Consider the following 18897-nt stretch of genomic DNA (forward strand, 5'->3'; position numbering starts at 1 on the left):
AAAAAAGTGACAGTTAAACGTAATAAGTAAATAAAATAATACATTTTTAAATTGTTACTAGTATGAGGTATATTTCAACACGCACAAGTACGATAATACTAATATATTATTGCTGTATACTAATTTAATTAAACTATTTAAAACAAGCAGTACTATACGATGACACAGCCAGGTGGTTAAGGCACTTGACTCGTAATCCGAGAGTCACAGGTTCGAATCCCCGTCACACCAAACATGCTTGCCTTTTCAGCCGTGGGGCCGATATTATGTGACGGTTAATCCCACTATTCTTTGGTAGAAGAGTAGCCCAACAGTTGGCGGTGGGTGATGGTGACTAATTGCCTTTCCTCTAATCTTACACTGCTAAATTAGGGACGAATAGTGCAGATAGCCCTTGAGCAGCTTTGCACGAAATTCTGAGAAAACCAATGTAACTCTACGAAAGTAGCGTATATGGCAGACGAAAGGTCATTATAATCTTACAAGTGAGAATAGAAGAACATACGTATTCGTAAATGTTTCTAGAAGGTTTTGTGTAGGAAAGATGGGAAATAATGGTTAGTAATTTAATAATCCTACAGGAGACCGTGTCAGTTAAGATAGCTTGAATGTATGGGAACAATGAGGTTCACTGGTGTTTTTCTAAGTTGTTTTTTAAATCTGTGTTTGTATTTTATTATGATTATTCGAGTTTATGTTATTTTATATAATAGTTCTTTATAAAACTAATTATAATATTTGGTTTGATTTGAGTTTCGCGCAAAGCTACACTGCGATAGCCGTCCCTAACGGATAACGAGTCCAGTTCTTTGACCATCTGGCCATGCTGAGCCATGTAGAGTTAGGAGACAATAAATTATTCATTCAAGTTCAAATGTTCAAGCACTGTACATATTTAGTTTCTTGTTGAACGAAGCTTCATCAATATTATTAATTTCTTAGGAAATCGTGTTAATGAGAAGTTAGCATATGTTTCAGTTTGTCTTAACAAATAACTTGTTTTTCATTTGGTAAAACTTCATTTGCAGGGTAGCTACAACTTTATCCAAACGATGACGTAAATTCAAATTCTTCCAATTAAAAATGAGCATTATTTTCACCTAACTTAAAGATTAAAAAAAATGTATCAAGCATTATCTTCTAGCCATGATAGAAACTTTCTTATGTTTACGACTTCAAAATATTCTCTACTAATTCTATTATTTAACATTCGAAGCCAAGCAGGTTTCATCCGTTGACTAAGATATGATTGAAATCGTTAATTTCAGACAAGCGGTTAATTAATTTTATTTGATAAAAAAAACTTGTTTTGTATAATCGATTTCCTTTCGTTTCGTACTCTAGACTTTTAATTGGATTTATCGATAAGGAAAATACGAATCGATGAACTGTTCTACGTACTTGCATTTCTTTTGCGAATTTTCAAGTGAATAGTGTGAATTATTTTATATGGTTTCTTACATGTATGATCATTTTAAATCTGCACCTGTTATTTTGGATAAATTATTTTATGTTGAAAATGATGTAACCATAGCTGGATACTCCTCGTGTGATCCTTGGTAAGTAACTAGAGAATTGAGATGGAAAACAGGTTTTTTAACTGAGAAGTATCGTACAACCATGTTGTATATCGTCAAACACCCGTAGCTAGTACTAAATTTGTAGAACCTCAACAGTCCCCATAAAAATAAATAAGAATACAATATATATAATATAGTTTTCTTAAATAAGTTCTAATAATACAAAGAGCTATTAATATAAATAAAACGTGTGACAATAATGCATAATCACTCAAAGTCAAAGAAATGAGCTATAATAGTACAATCTTTGTAACCAAATAAATATTTGAAAACTCAAGAAAATGCGAGGTCTTAGAAACTTTATCGCAGTGAATATTTTATTAAGTTCATGTTTCAGTTTCTAATGTATTTGATGATAACAATTCCCATTTAAACTTTACAGCACATGTTACTGTGAAACAACTGAAATAACTAATAATGCAACAAATTCTTTATGCATGTGCTGGTAAAAACTATATACTTGTATTTACTAATGTGAACTTTATTTGAATGATGTATGTTGTTTTGTTAAGCTGTATCATGAAGTGTTTAAAACTATGTTCTCGTATTACTAATGTGAACTTTACTTGAATGATATATAAAGTTCTACTGAGCTGCACCTCTCTTCTTTAATACTACTGCTATCTTTCAGACATTGCATTTCAGGTATTTGAAAGATTGTACAAACGAGGTGACACTAATTAAGGCCTATCTTATTTCCAGGTAAATTTAATGATGTGTCTGAAAACTCCATGGGATGAGTACATTAACGATTACCTTCACATACTCCCAATCACGCCATGAACTTGTTTCAATGAGATGTGTTTACGCCAGAATGAAAAAATTAAAAAAATATTTGTCTAATATAATGTCATTCATAATGCTTTATGTCCTTCTTTACTTTTAAAATGGCCTCTGGAGTATTTGCTATCATCCAGTGGTTATTTGTAGCAGGGGGCTTAGTTCTGGTTAGCTGGTCGTATAAGGACGAAGGTAATGACATTACGAAACAGAGCATCTCTTTTGGAGCGATCTTGCCCTACTCTACATTCGCCAGTGTGAGACGAGCTTACCAAAGAAAACTGTTGGACGTACTACAGAACCTGAAGAAAAATCGAGATCCACCTCTAAATATTAACAAATATTTCAATATTCATTTTCCGAAAATGGTTCAGATGTCTCTTAACCCCAGTCCTACTGAAATATTAAGCAAGCTCTGTGATGAGCTACTTAGTAACGATGTTATATCTGTGCTATACCTCACCAACTCGGACTTCTTCGGCAGTAATGCAGCATCGGTGCAATACTTTCTCCAACTTTCTGGATACTTAGGGCTACCAGTAATCGCCTGGAATGCAGATAACTTTGGAGTTGAACAGGTACTGATAAACACCTTATATGTTTATAATTACCTTCGTTAAAGTACCATATCTGTCAGGAATACATCTCAATATGCATATATATATAACCAGATAGAAACATTCAGAAATATCTGGATTAGTTTTGTTGGTTTTTTTTAAAGAGAGAAAAACATCCAGGTAGAAATACGAATATGAACAGATTAAGTACCACATCTAAATATATCAGTTAAAAGAATACCTGTAAGTTACTTTCCTCGGTTAATGATGGTTAATACGTTCAACTCGAAATCTGCAGGTTCGAGTCCCATTCACACCGAACATTCTCGCCCTTTCATTCATGGAGGCGTTATAATGATACAGTCAATACTACTATTTGTTGGTAAAAGAACAACCCAAGAGACAGTGATTGGCTGTCTTCCCTTTCTTCTATCACTGATAAATTAAAGACGGATTGCCCTCGTGTAGCTTTTCACGAATTCAAACCAAACCAAATTCTCAACAAATGTATCGATGAATTTATCGTATTTAAGACTTAATTCGCATTATAGTTCTGGAAGAAAAACGTGCTATTTTAGTGAAATCTAAAGACTATAAAAAAGTATATTTTATGCCTAATTTTTTATTACAAATAAACGAAGTGTTTTACTACTTCCTAAGTCAATTTAATATTATGATATAAAACAGTTGGTCAAAAATAACTTCTATTATTCCGAAAAACATATCAAGTCAACGTTTTAATTAGGTTTCTTCTGTTAGAAGTTTTACTTTTGTTTGTTTGTCGTTAAGCACAAAGCTGCAGAAATGAATATTTAAAATCGTGCTTGCAAGATAAATCAAATCCCCAATGGGTTTTTAGCCTTTAGGCTTACCAATGTATCATTAAGAGATCTTTTCCTCTTAGCACAAACAATAACGTTATGCATATAGTTCATAAATGTTCTTCATAACATATTTAAAATAATTCTACTCTGGTTCAGGAGGAAACAATATTATTAAAATAAAAAATATTGAAGCAAGCAAAAACTATTGCTTTAGATAAAAAAATATATTTCCGGAATTTAAAAATGGACCACCACATTACAAATTTGTGGATCTGTATGTGTAGTTTTTGAAACTAATAAATATTAAAATAAATTTCTTCCTGAAATTACAAAGGATCTGCCGTTAAGTAGATAGCAGTCATGAAAAAATATATTTAATCAAGAAAAATATCTTCTGAAGTAAGCAGAAGATACAAAATATCTACTATATACTCTATTACTCTTACCATTCTTTCTGGAACAAGTTTTGTTGTTATCATCTTTATTATTCATACCTAAGGCTACTAAACCTAATAAATTTTTTACTACTGTGATAACAAAAATTACTAACAAAACACAAAAAGAAAGATATAGTACATTATCTTTGCTATAAAACGAGCAGACCCGGCATGGCCAGTTGATTAAGGCACTCGACTCGTAATCTAAAGGTTGCGGGTTCAAATCCCTATCACATCAAACATGTTCGCTCTTTCAGCCGTGGGGGTGTTATAAGGTAACGGTCAATCCCACTATTCGCCCAATAGTGGGTGGTGATGAATAGCTGCCTTTCCTCTAGTCTTACACTGCTAAATTAAGGGTAGATAGCACTCGTGTAGCTTTACGCGAAATTCAAAAGAGCAATAAAAATATTTTTAAAAAGTCGCTTCAACTCTAGTAATGAAGCAGCTAGAAGCATATTCTCAGTATACTAAACAAAATAATATTTAAATTATTAAGAACCATTAAACAAAGACAGCCAGAAAAAGAAAACCGAAACGTTTTAAAATGTAAGCCAATGTATATATACAAACACACGGGTTTATACTTCACTGCCTTATTATTTATACTATAACATAACACATTTTACACAAACTCTAGAACTATGTGTTAAATATAAAATCGCTGAATTTTATTGATATTGGATCTTCTAAGATTATATGAGATAGTTTCTACACATAGAGTATTAATAATAAGCAATAATAATTATATTAATAAAAATTATTACAGTTAATTAATTCAGAATATAATATCCTTATGTTTTTTATTAAAAATTTCACAGTACGTGGACTTTCGACGTGCTAATGGTTTCATAGTAAAAGGCGGTGTTATATTCCACAAAACGTTTATATGTATCCATTTAATTTGAATTTTCAAATAATAATAAAAAAATAAATAAATTTAACATTGTAATAATATAATACACTTTTAATTATAAATAGGTCGAGTAAACAGCTCTCTCTGCTATATGCAGTGCCTATTAAAACGACATGAAGTGAGTGAAATACGAATAACAGAAAGTGAAATCTAAAAATTAAAAGCCACAGTCGACAAGAATAGATTTACGAGAACACAGCTTCATAACTTCTTCTAAGATGAAACGCTTATTACATCAGAAACACAAACAAATTAACATAAATATGGTAAATACTTGTAAGTTTATTGAAATGTTCTAATTAAAATTAATGTAAGAGATTAGCTAGACTACGATTTAACTTTCTGGTATCCTCAGTCTATTTAATCAATAATACAGATTTTAGAATATCAATACAGATATTTTAGAATATGACGCACGCAGGTACGTCAGAGCATTTTAAGGCTTCGAATACATCATACCTAACAAAGTTTCTTATAAAGAGAAATAATGGTTTTGATTTAATATTAAACAAACTCTGGAAAATACTTATTATAAAATTCGAATACATTACTATATTACATATAGTAATTGGTATATTATTAGTGAGATTAGTCTTTTTTGTGCAGGCTTAAATGGTTTAATACTGATACCTTAGATTTTAAATTTTTATTTATATATTTCATGGGTCCGGCGTGGCTAAGTGGGTTAAGGCGTTCGACTCGTAATCCGAGGGTCACGGGATCGAATTCCCGTCGTATCAAACATGCTCGCCCTTTCAGCCGTGGGGGCGTTATAATTTGACGGTCAATCCCACTATTCGTTGATAAAAGAGTAGTCCAAGAGTTGGTGTTGGGTGGTGTTGACTAGCCCCTTTCCCTCCAGTCTTACACTGCTAAATTAGGGATGGCTAACGCAGATAGCCCTCATGTAGCTTTGCGCAAAATTCACAAACAAACAAATTTCTTATAAAGTAAAAAGTTACGCGACAAATAATTAAGCTTTTCCTAACAGGCGGACCTCACATTCAATTGGCAGTATTGATTCCTTAAAACTGTCAATTACACAAATATTTCAGATAAGTGAACGTAAGTAGGACAAAGATTTTTATAATTAATATTTTCTCTCATGATGTTTCTTTTTCAGAAAATTAACATTCAATGTCATTTATGCTTTGATTTATACTTCCATATATATCTTTAGATAGCACATTCTCAGTATATTTATGTAACGTATATAAACATACGGAAAATACAAATGCGAAAAAAAACAATTTTCGCAGAGAAGCCATTCATTAGAAGAGACATATATTCATTTCCGCAGTTACTACTCTGTTCATAGCTCTTGATACTAAATTTTGTGAGAACACAATGTTTTATTCCTAATCAAAAGTTGCTTCATCAGTGCACTCGTCTATCATGAACTAAGTTATTAATGAAATCCAATGGACTAGTATCATGTATTTTTTAATCGCTTGACTCAACGAAGTAATTGACCTCTATCCATAAATGTCTATGAAATATGAGTTATTCGTATAGACTTGCTTCCCTAAAGACACCGCTTTAGTAGTGGCGACAGTCATTTCTAATTACTTTCCTTCAAGAGGCTACACCTCCTGATCAAACTTTCCAAATTCATTAAATATGTAATACAATATTTCGTTTTAATTCAGAGTAAATTTACTTGTTCCTTTACGTACGTATTAGTTATTAAATGGCTCATGTTTAATGCTGATTTCATGACAAAATTATGGATTTCTTAAAAATATATATTATGAGTGAAAGATCACGAATTAGTTCGAATTTACTTTAATTTGTAGCTAGATACGGTTTCTATTGTTTTCGAGTCTTTTACAACATCACTTATATGATATTTCACAAACAATTAGGCCCGTCATGGCCAAGCGTGTTAAGGCGTGCGACTCGTAATCTGAGGATCACGGGTTCGCATTCCCGTCGCGCCAAACATGCTTGCCCTTTCAGCCGTGAGGGCGTTATAATGTGACGGTCAATCCCACTATTCGTTGGTAAAAGAGTAGCCCACGACTTGATGGTGGGTGGTGATAACTAGCTGCCTTCCCTCTAGTCTTACACTGCTAAAGTAGGGAAGGCTAGCACAGATAGCCCTCGAGTAGCTTTGTGCAAAATCAAAAACAACAACAACACAAACAATTTGTGTGTCAACTCCGTAACAGGTCAGTATTGTTTTAAACTCGTTCAATTTCTTTTTTTGCTCTTTTCATTTAAAAATAAAGTAACATTTTCATGAAAGGGATCTAGACAGTTAAATAGCTCATACAATCTGTTTATTATCTAACAAAAACAAAAAAGCGAGTCAATTATAAATCACTGATTACAACATCAGACCCTAACAAGTTGTTCAGAAACCTGGAAAATGCTTTACATACTTCACACACAAACTTAATTAAACGTTACCCACTAACTATCCTATCTCTCTACCACTACATTTTGTCTATTCTCGCGAGATCAAAGCTAGATATCTTAATTATTTCAACATAAGTAAAAGAACCTCAGTATTTCTCACCCCAAGAATTTGTAACTTAAGATAAACTAAAAGTTTTTTTTTTTTTTGTAACAGGAAGGCTACTTTTGTATACAATAGCCAATTAGTTAAACATAAAACCGTACAATCTACGTACAAGACATTTCGGTTTTCTGTAAGACTTGTTCTCTACGATGTTAATTGCGTAATAAAAACGAAAAAAAAAACTAGTGTAATACTTAAGTCTGTTAATTAACAGACAAATACACGTATCTTGCCATCTTATTTTAGCCAAGAATTTCTTTCCAGATTCTTCAGAATCATTTAGTAGTTATTATAAACAAACAAAATCCTTACGAAATACCTGTTTGTCTTTGATTTATTAATTTTATCATGAGATAAAACATCAGAAGTTAGATCATACTTTAGCTGATAACAATAAACTGGATATCGATAGAGAATTTGGTGTGGCTTGTAGTTAGTGTACCCGATCATTGATTCAGAAATTTATTGTTTTCGTCCCATTGCACTTTGGGATCAGGAGCCAAATCCCATTATTCGGCTTGATAGAAGTAGCCCAAGAGTTGGCGGTGGATGCTGCTGATTAGTTACCTTTCATCTAGTCTGTCAATTCAAAATTAAGGACGAGTATACAAAAATAATTACTGTGTAGCTTTTCGAAAAAAAAGCAGATAAATATAGCGTTGTGTGCAGGTCATTTATGAAAAAAAAAACACACTTAGTCATTATTGTACATAAGTCAATACTAAAAGTCATTTAAGAACAACACACATAGCAAGTAAATAATTACCATTTAATATTGGTCATAAAAACAAAGCTAATAACATAAGTTACACTGTATCAAATATCACCCAAAACACAATATTTATTATGTTGTTTTTTTTAAATCGTTTTTGGATCATTTATGGAAGAGTATTATAAATACTTTTCTTATTTATGAAGGCAGGAATGAACCATTTATATATTATTAACGTGGTGTAATATGCAGTGAGCAAGTCGAATATAAACTTATTATTAGCACTCCGTACTAATCGCTTCGATTTTGGTCTCACAACGCTAGAATCCAGGTTTCCATATCCGTCGTGAGCAGAACACCAATAGCCCATTACGTAGCTTTGTGCTTAGCTTTAAATAACAATGTCATTTTCTGTCAATGGTTTTCTGTCATTTTTTTATGTCAAACTTTTTTCATGCAACATCTGGAACACAATTGAAACATTTTCATACTGATCAAAAACTACCAAAAACTATACTCTTGATTCTACCGCAGTATTTTTTAGCATGCTTAATCAATGGTTGAAAGACAGAATTTCACAACATACTTACTCAATGGTTGAAAAACAGAAATTTACAGTACGCTTACTCAGTGGTTGAAAACAGAATTTCATAGCATGCTTACTCAATGGTTGAAAAACAGAATTTCAAAGCGTGCTTAATCAATAGTTGAAAGACAGAATTTCACATTTATTTATCGTTCTATGCGGAACAATTCTCTTTCATAAACAAAGCTACTTTTACACAGTGTTACACGATTTTTGAAAACACTGGTAATTCAATATGTCAATAAAATTTGAAACAAATCCACTGAAAGTTCCTAAACATAGTCGTACTTATTAAACTCGATCAGGAAAGGGTCAGTAAAATCGTTGTGTATCCATTAGCAAAGGGTTCATAAAAACGTTGTGTATCCATTAGCATCTCTTTTTTTTCTCACTAACAAAAGCTTAACATAGGAAAAAAATTAAAACTTCCTGGAATACTTTCATTTATTAGGCGCGATACGCAGAGATGAAACGTGTTTTAATATTGAATAACAAGTTTCTCTATTGTACATAATTGATGTACAATTAGAGCTGAAACTATAGTAAATTAAATGTATGCTTTTAGAAACGAACACCTTGCAAGTCATCAACAAAGCATGACCACAACCAACTGCTATAAGAAAAAAGTCCAAAAGCCCAAAACATACAAAAATGCACTTGCAAACTTCGTAGTTTCAGAAGTCGTTAAAAGGGTGGTTAAAAAATGTGAAAGTTAAAAAAAATAACGATGTTGCATTAACAATGTCTATTCTGTCTATTACATGGAAAATTAGTGCATTCACCCAATGTGTTTATAAGCGCTTTACACTAAATATTATTCCAGTAAAATCATTCAGTATGATGCAATATACAGGAATTTATTGTATCATATCTAATGAACTCTCTTTTTACATCACACTAAGTGATGTGTATAAAAGGCTGACACTTGTGATGCGGAATTCATTGCAGTTTCATCTTTACTTTCAGTTTCTTCTCCAATATATTTCCAGAGAATGAAGTAAGTTCCAGGGTCAAAATTACTGCGGATAAAAATATTATCAACAATTTCATACATAAGCTAAATGGAAATGAAGCAGATAATGTAAGGTGTAATGATAGCTTACAACGCTAAATGGTAGAAAGCCAAAAAGGAAAAACACACATCAAAACCCATCGTGAAAAGCAAGAAGAAATATTGTCATGTTATTTGTTTCCTTAACTTCAAACTGTTTGAAAAAGTGTAAATAGTAATTATGGTAAGTATGATCTATTGACACTCAAAAGTTAGTAAAGTTGCAGCAGGTAAAACGGCAGTGTTTATCTTAGATTAAAATAACACTAAAAATGGAGTAGGTACTGCTGACCAAACGCTGAGAGACTTATCAACTAAAAGGGACACAAACAGATAAACAAGTGTTGTTTTTGTCTACTACACATTAACTTTTGTTTGTGTGTGTGTATAATCAATTTGACCCTTATGTGTAGATTTGGATTTCACCTTTAGATTTAAGTTATCTTATAAATCTAAGATAATATGTCCTACACCTATTTAGCCTTTTCTGGACAAGATATGTCACTGATATATCCCGAATTTGTTTTTCTATTTTTACCCTAGAAATACTTAATAAAACTGCAAGATAATTAAAACAAACATGTTAAACGGCAACTAAGTTTATAATTTAAAAAAAAATTAATACAATTTGATTTCGTTTTTCTATCAATCTCGGGTTTGTGAAATTTCTCGAAAAAGACAGTGGTTTTAAAGAAAACAAAAAATATTGGGGATACTTTATTTCTTTCTTAGAATTTTTATTTATTTTTATTTCAAAATCATAGAATTTCATTTTTTATATATCTAGTCATTTCAATCTAATTTATATTCATTAACATATTTCTTTGGATACTTTATTTTATCGTTTGTAGTAGCTACCTTTACCTCTTACAAATGAAAAAAAAACAATAAAGTTACATAGATTTTTTAATGACATATGATATCACCTTTCAAAATGACATCAACATTAACTTCGTTAGGCTAGGCATTTTGATATTTGCTAACGAAATGTTTAATTTGCGAATTTCGCGCAAAGCTAAGCGAGCGCTATCTGCACTAGCTGTCCCTAATTTAACAGTGTAAGACTAGGAGGAATGCAGCTAATCATCACCACCCACTGCCAGCTCTTGGGCTACCCTTTTACTAACGAATAGTGGAATTGCCCATCACATTATAACGCACCCATGGCTGAAAGTGCGAGCATGTTTGGTCTGACGGGGATTCGAACGCCTCGCCCCTCAGATTACAAGTCGAGTGCCTTGGATAAAATCAATATATAGCTAATAATTATGTGTGTCCATTGAATGATATGTTATTCTCCCTGTGTGTGTTGTTTGTATACGATAAACATAAGAATAACACTTAATATATAAAGATTCGAGTCGTCAGAATATCTTGCGTGGCCTACCGTACTAACCAAGCCCAGTTAAGTTCACCTGATGTCTTGTCATAAAAGAAATTTTATGTAATTTTTCAAACAAATAAAATTTAACATTAAAGAATTTTCAAGAAAGTCTAAAGATACCACAAAAATATCCCAGAACTGATTTTTTTTCCCAAAGTCTTATTAGATTTCTGATTACTGACACCTTTCTCTCTGGTCAGTCGTTCAAAATTAAGGAATATGTTTTAGTACAATAGCCATAAATACAAAATATAAGCGCTAAACCAATTTTATGTAATCCCAGGGTCGCGGGTTCGAATCCCCGTCGCACCAAACATGCTCGCCCTTTCAGCCGTGGAAGCGTTATAACGTGACGATCAATCCCATTATTCGTAGGTAAAAGAGTAGTTCAAGAATTGGCGGTGGGTGGTGATGACTAGCTGTCTCCCCTCTAGTCTTATACTGCAACATTAGGGACGGCTAGCGCAGATAGCCCTCGTGTAACTTTACGCGAAATTAAAAGAAAAGCATCTTATTTAAAGCTTAGCTACAGTTATTTTCAGAGTTGAGCTTCGTTACTCACATCATTAAAGAATTGTAACGAACGACTTTAGCAATAAGACCATTAACAGTTGTTGTTAGTTTGTATTAAGCACAAAGATACACCATAGGTATCGAAACTCATACCACAGCGCCACTACTAACAGAGAAGGCAAATCACATAAGAAACAAAACGCGAATCAGGGGTGATAGTTTCTAAGAAAATGTTAACCTGTACTTTGGGACTGGCTAAATAGCTGTAACGAAATATAAATGTAAATGTAATGTGCACAGATGATATCTCCCTATACTAATATAAACGAAACGAATCACAATGAGAAAATAAAACGTCTCCGAATTGTAATATTATCCATAAATACTTTCAAAGCATTGAGAAATAAGCAAAACCAATGTCATATATTTAAAATAAAAATATCTGAATAGATATCAAGTTGTTCCAGTTGAGCTTTGGCTGTTCATTCAAACTCAGTAAAAGTTTCTTATCTTTAGTTTTATATATGATTATCTTAAACTCAGTATTTTGAAATGATAACAGAGATTTTTTGCTATGTTTGTAAAAAAAAAAAAAAAAAAAAACGTGTATGAAGAGTGTCTGTGTCATCCTAGAAGAGGTAGTTTAATTAAGTAAGGCCTAGTATAAAGCTGTCAAAGCAGGTGTGTAAACCAGTGAAAGTATACTTTAAAAACATAGATATAAGCTGCTTATTTATTTTTTAAAATTCCCACGTTCTAACAAACATACCCTATCTTTATATAAAATTTAAGAGATTAATAGATTACTTTTTCCACAACATATACGGTTTATGGATTTCCAAAAATTGACCAATTATTTAATTTTACAAAAAATTAATAAAGAGATTTTATTTACTTTCTTTTTGGCATGTCCAGGTGTGTTAAAGCGTTCGACTCGTAATCTGAGGGTCGCGGGTTCAAATATACGTCACACCAAACATGCTCGCTCTTTCAGCCATGAGGGCATTATAATGTCACGATCAATTCATTATTCGTTGGTAAAAGTAGCCAAAGAGTTAGAGTGGGTAGTTGGCTGCCCTCCCTCTAATCTTACACTACTAAATTATGGATAGCTAGCGCAGATAGCCCTCGTGTAGCTTTACGCGAAATTCAAAAACAAACAAAACAATACTTTCTTTTCATACTGATCTGGTTTAAATTTCGTAACAAAAAAACACCTTTTCAGTTTGTTACCCAAAAATGTTAATTTTACATTTTCGCGCAAAGCAACACGAGAGCTATCTGCGCTATTCTTCCTTAATTTAGGACTGTAATACTAGAGAGAAGACAGCTAGTCATCATCACCCATCGCCAATTTTTGTACTACTCTTTTACCAACGATTTGTAAGAATAATTGTAACTTTATAACATCCCTACGACTGAAAGGGTGAACGTGGTAGGTGTGACGAGGATTCGAATCTACGATCCTCGAATTAGGAGTCGAGCGCCTAAACCTCCTAGCCCATGCCAGACTTTTGTTTCTCTAAAGATTACCTTGGGCGGAATATGAACCCAGTACAAAAAAAAAAAAACGTTTTCTCAAAAATTGAAGCTATAAGTATGCTATCATAGAATGGTCAAGTTCCGTTATTAGCTTTCGATAAGCCTAGAAGCTGGATATGAGTTCTTCATGATGACGAGAAACGCACTTGAAGTAAAAATGTATTATCAAGACTGTTAATATGGGTATTAAAACTTTAATTAAAATAAAGTACAGAATAATGTTTCGATCTTCTCAGGTAATCTGCAGGTTAACAGATAGAGTTTGCAACAGACCTTTGCCGGGTACATGTCTTACGTTGTTCTGTACTTTATTTTAATTAAAATTTTAATACCCATACCAGACGTTCTGAGAATGCAAACTTGAGTTCTGTTTGCTAACTGTCTTCTCCAAAATACATCAGTTCATTTATCTAGTTATACAGATTATCCTTAAAAACACTTCTTTTATCGACTAAAATCATGGTTGAGATCTGATACAGAGGATTGAGTATGTAATGTGAATATGCAAATAGCGAGTCATATTACAACCACAGCCAGTATAATGTCATGGTAGAATGGCATGTATCAGAGTTATATTTTGAATTTACTTGGCGTTACATAAGTAGTGCAGCACCTTTTAAGATTGAGCGATTTGGGGAAGACTGTGTTATAGCCCTTTATGACACGTAATTTTTCCACACTCAAATCATAAAGTTGTGTTCATATCCAGGAATTAGAGTTTCCAACATGGAGATATACCTTGTTCTTAATAGTAATAAAAAAATATAGAAACTTGGATCGAGTTCGGGTACCGGGACCAAACAGAAACCGATTGCAACAAGTCGTAACTCGACGATACTAAACAAAGAGCAGCGTCTTATAATAGTTAAGAATCTACAAACAAACAAAGGTCACTGGTGAAAATTGTACATTATTCGTTTAATCTGTAATGATCTTCAACGGATGCTCAAATATAAAAATCAGCAACAAATATTTTAACTCATTTTTAATCCCTTGACGTTTTATATTTATTTTTTCTCATTCTGTTTCTGTAGGTCTTTTCTTTAAATGTCATTATCTTCACTGCTATTCTTTCATTTCCTTGACGTTTCTACAATTCTTTTACTCACATTAGTCATTACAATAATGGGGGTTCGAAACTTCGAACTTTCTTTAAACTTATAAATTTTCACCTTTTGCAAACAAAACGCTTAAAAAAGGGTTGAAAGTGAAAAGTTCAGCTTTAACGACATTTTATGCTCACGTATGTTAAGAGCCAAGTCAGAGACCCCTAGGTTACAATTTTAGCTTTCCTTAATTTTGAACTACTAGTAGGATGGAGGAAAACCAGCTGACAACCCTCCCCACCATAAGGACTTTGTCCAACCCTTTAAAGCGACTAACGGGTTCGATTGTCACTTTTATAATGCTTCCATAGCCAAAAGTGGCCGTGTTCAGCGGCATCTCTTTTCAAACCTTGGACCATCGATCCGCAGATCGACGCGTTAACCATTAGATAGTGCCTGGGTCAATTTTATAATAAAGGAAAATATGAGTAGTAAAAACATGTTCCTCAACTTTAACCTAATTCAATAAATCCAATAAACTTATACGCAAATAATATATTTTGATATTTGTAACTCTCTTTTCTTTCAATTTGTATTAGTATATGATTTAGTCTTTTTTTAATTGTCTACGTGCAACATTTGTGTGCAAAACTTTAACATAGCATTCAAGAAATACACTTTTAATAATACCTAAAAAAAGAATTAATATATATATGTTCAACATACAGTATTTTCCCCGTAATACACCTCAAATACTAAATGTGTCTCACAATCAAGAAATATAAGTGTATTAAATTTATTTCGCTTGTATTCTGTGAACTGTTTAGTTGAAAGTTAAATTTATTACCTGTTCAGCACTGTCTTTATGGTGACAGTGTTAAAAATGCCTTGCTAATCTCATGTTAAAATGTGAAAAGAATGTAATAAATCAATCGTGATTACTTACAGTTCTTTTCCTCAAAATGTTGTTGTTTTTTAATTAACACGATTTAGTCCCACTTCCTTTGAAGACCAATCACCCGTCGACACTTTAAGAATACAATAAAAATGGTTCTTCAGTTATCAACGTCGGAAAAATTAATGACAGAAGTCTGTTTGTGGCATGCGATAAATTCTTTGTCACATAAAATAGGAAAACGTGACAAGGATATAGCAGTAAAAAATACGTGAAGCATTATCCAGGTCATATGTTTTATATAAGATCCTTCAGGAACAACTTTAGTAAGCTTAAATTGTTAATACTTCAGTGTGATTTTATTTTAATGATTGAATTTTAATAACCATTCGAAATAATTTTTGAGGGGCTGTTTTATAATTAGGAATGACTTTTTTTGGTTAGACCTGTCTCCACTTTCTGTTACTTGTTTCTTAGAATTTGAAAAGAAAATGATTTGATAAGCAAAAGTATAGAAAACATAACTAAACTTGTATTTTTCCATTTTTAACTGCAACTTCTTTAAAAGAATGATAATCACCAACAGTCAGTGCAAGGCAGTTTTCAGTGTTATAGTACTCACAAAGTTATTATTAGCTTACTTATTTCAAAATGTTCTTTTGGAGACTGTAGTGTTTTAAAAAACAAGTATTACAAAAATGCGTACATCCATTAATCAATTATAGTACTAAAATATGTTCTTTATAGCGGAATACTACATTTATTTAGAAAAATATATTACAATTACAACTAAAAAACCAGCCCTCTTACGTTAGGTTTATATCATAAAGGAACGTAATTTGTTCTCAAACAGTTAGAACTGTAATGTTAATATTTCCATCTACAAATGTCTGTTAAATGGAACAAAATATTTTATAGTAAGATAATCCAGAGGATGTAAACATTTCTGAGAGATAAATTATTACTGGTAGTTTTGAATGATTTTCCCAAATGTGTCGTTTTGCTGTCATTATATTTTTGAAGAAGGCATATAAAGATTTGTCAGGTTTATAAGTAATGGGTACACATACTTTGACCCTAGTTGTCTCCAGTGCTTTATGTCTAGTTGTGTGACAAATCAATATAAGTAATTCATTTTGTGTTACATATATCTTAGGGTTAAACTTATCCTCAATACAAAACGAATGTTCGAACCATTATTGCTAATTACTAATGTCATTCATACAGGACATCATACAATTTAATAACATACAGGAAAATGATCGTGTTTAAACTCTACAACGAATATATTAGAGGGTAATTTATGTTATATGTATATAATACAATAAGACCAAATAAGACTTATAAAGAAAGATAAAAAACGAAATGTAATAAATTGACAAGACACGTATATTTCTGGTGAAAGAAAAATTTCTTTTAAAACTATTTCCGAAAAATATTACATATATTAATTCAATGATGATGATAAACCCAAGTGAAGTAAAAATGTATTCTCAAGACGACTGGTATGGGTATTAAAACTTTAATTAATATAAATTTGTTTTGTACTTTATTTTAATAAAAGTTTTGATACCCATACCAGCCAAGTGGTTAGGGCGCTCGACTCTGAGGGTTGCGGCATTGAATCCCCATCACACCAAACACGCTAGCCCTATCCGCTGTGGGAACGTTATAATGCGACTGTCAATCCTATTATTCGTTGGTAAAAGTGTAGTTCAATAGTTGACGGTGGATGGTGATGATCTGTTGTATTCCCTCTAGTCTTACTCTGCTAAATTTGGGGACAGCTAGCTCTCCTGTAACCTTGCTCGAAATTCAAGAACAAACAAATTTGTTCAAGGTATTTTTATACGAAATTCAATTTATAATTTAAACATTTAAGTATCGTTCATTCTACATTGAATACCATCAAAACTTATTTTAGTATTTCACTTTTCTCATTGCGATACTTCTGCGTCATAGAATAATAACTACATTATCAGTTTCATAGAGTTAAGATAGCAGTTTTAGATGAGATAAAATATAGTTCTATTATTTACATGGGTGCTCATGATACAAATTATTATTTGATTTTATACTTCGAAATAAACGTATTTATCAATTAGGTTCTAAATTACAGACGTCTAATTTTTAATACTGAACAACTGTTGACGGTCAGAGAGTGGGTCTCAACCAATACAGCTTGGCATTACAACCAAAACAGTTTGATATTACAAACAAACGTTGTAGGTCAATAAGAGGTCTAATCCAATACAGTATGGTTATGTATACAAATGTTGAAGGCCAATAGAAGTCTCATCCAATACAGTTTGATATCGTAAACAAATGTTGCATTTCAGTAGGGAGTCTCAACCACTAAAGTTTAGTTATTACGAAATATTTATTTTCTTCATCTGTTATAGTTTTTTACGCTAACTCCTAGATGTTTTTTCTCTTTATTTTGGTGTTTTTATTTATCAACCTGATTAAAAGTTTCAATATATTTCTGGATTTTCTTTCATCAATGTCTGTTTTGGAGGTCTACTATCAATAATTGGTTTGCACTTGATTATTTCGCTATTGCATTTTAGCAATCATTGCTCCGTTCCTGACTTCATGTATAATGGTTATGAAGTTTATATACCATCTTCTTCGTTCTAACTTGAACCAGATTTTTCTCTTTTGAAAGCAGTTTTATCTCTTTTCTCAAGAACGTTACATTATTTTGATATTTGGTTCTCTATTTTGCTCTGTCTCAAAAGATTATATTTGCTTGGTTATATCATGGTTAGTTTCATGAGTATATCCAATAATAGTTTTATCTATCCCACCAAGGCTGTTGATTTCACTCTTTCTTTCTTTTACTTCTAACATCCTTTGAAACAGTTGTTTTCTTCAGCCAGTACTGGGAATTTTTTCTTTCGCGACTTACCTAATCAAAGATCATTTCTTTTGCTTTTTATTTCATTTTCAAAGAGAAGGATATTTCGCTTATAATGATATTTTTTATTTGTTTCACAAGTATTATATGATGCTAAGATATTTCATGACCGTGACAATTATCACACAAATCAGAATCTAAAGGGGCTGGTTAGACACTTCAGAATTGAAGTTAAATTAAGCCAAGGAAAAGATAAACATTACTTCAGAAAGTATAACAATTTTATCACCAATCGTTTGCACACAAAAAAGAAATATAGACATTGCAGACGTAAATGCGTTACGATCGTGAACTGGAGAAGACTTTGATGAATTAATTTCAAATGAAAGAATTTGATGATTATTTAATAATAGACAACAGTGTTCATTAGTTACATGAATTGAATTGAATTAAATTCATAACACTGATAACATATTCATTAAAACTGTGCCTGATATTTCAACTATATTAAAATTCCTCTACATTAATTACAGCTTTACTTCGGGGCGGAAATTATATAGGAAAAATTACTACGATGCTCCCTCTTTTCACAGGCTAACCATTAAGTGTTTAGTTATAATTAAAATATGACCTTTTGTTAGCCTATCAGTTTAACAAATCTGTTCTGAACAAGGAGACAGAAGCAAGAAA

At 32.1% G+C, this 18897-nt stretch overlaps 1 protein-coding gene across 1 annotated transcript in view; it reads left to right on the forward strand.

The window, feature by feature from the left end:
• The window catches only part of LOC143238675 (glutamate receptor ionotropic, NMDA 2B-like), a 200358-nt gene that overhangs the window by 82193 nt on the left and 99268 nt on the right, over nt 1-18897 (forward strand). Inside the window, exon 2 of the mRNA XM_076479103.1 lies at nt 2283-2938. Within this exon, the coding sequence (XP_076335218.1) occupies nt 2447-2938 (492 nt within the window). The 5' untranslated portion in view covers nt 2283-2446. The remainder of the gene's footprint in view (nt 1-2282; nt 2939-18897) is intronic.

Source organism: Tachypleus tridentatus, chromosome 13, assembly GCF_004210375.1.
Source record: "Tachypleus tridentatus isolate NWPU-2018 chromosome 13, ASM421037v1, whole genome shotgun sequence".
NCBI lineage: Eukaryota > Metazoa > Arthropoda > Merostomata > Xiphosura > Limulidae > Tachypleus > Tachypleus tridentatus.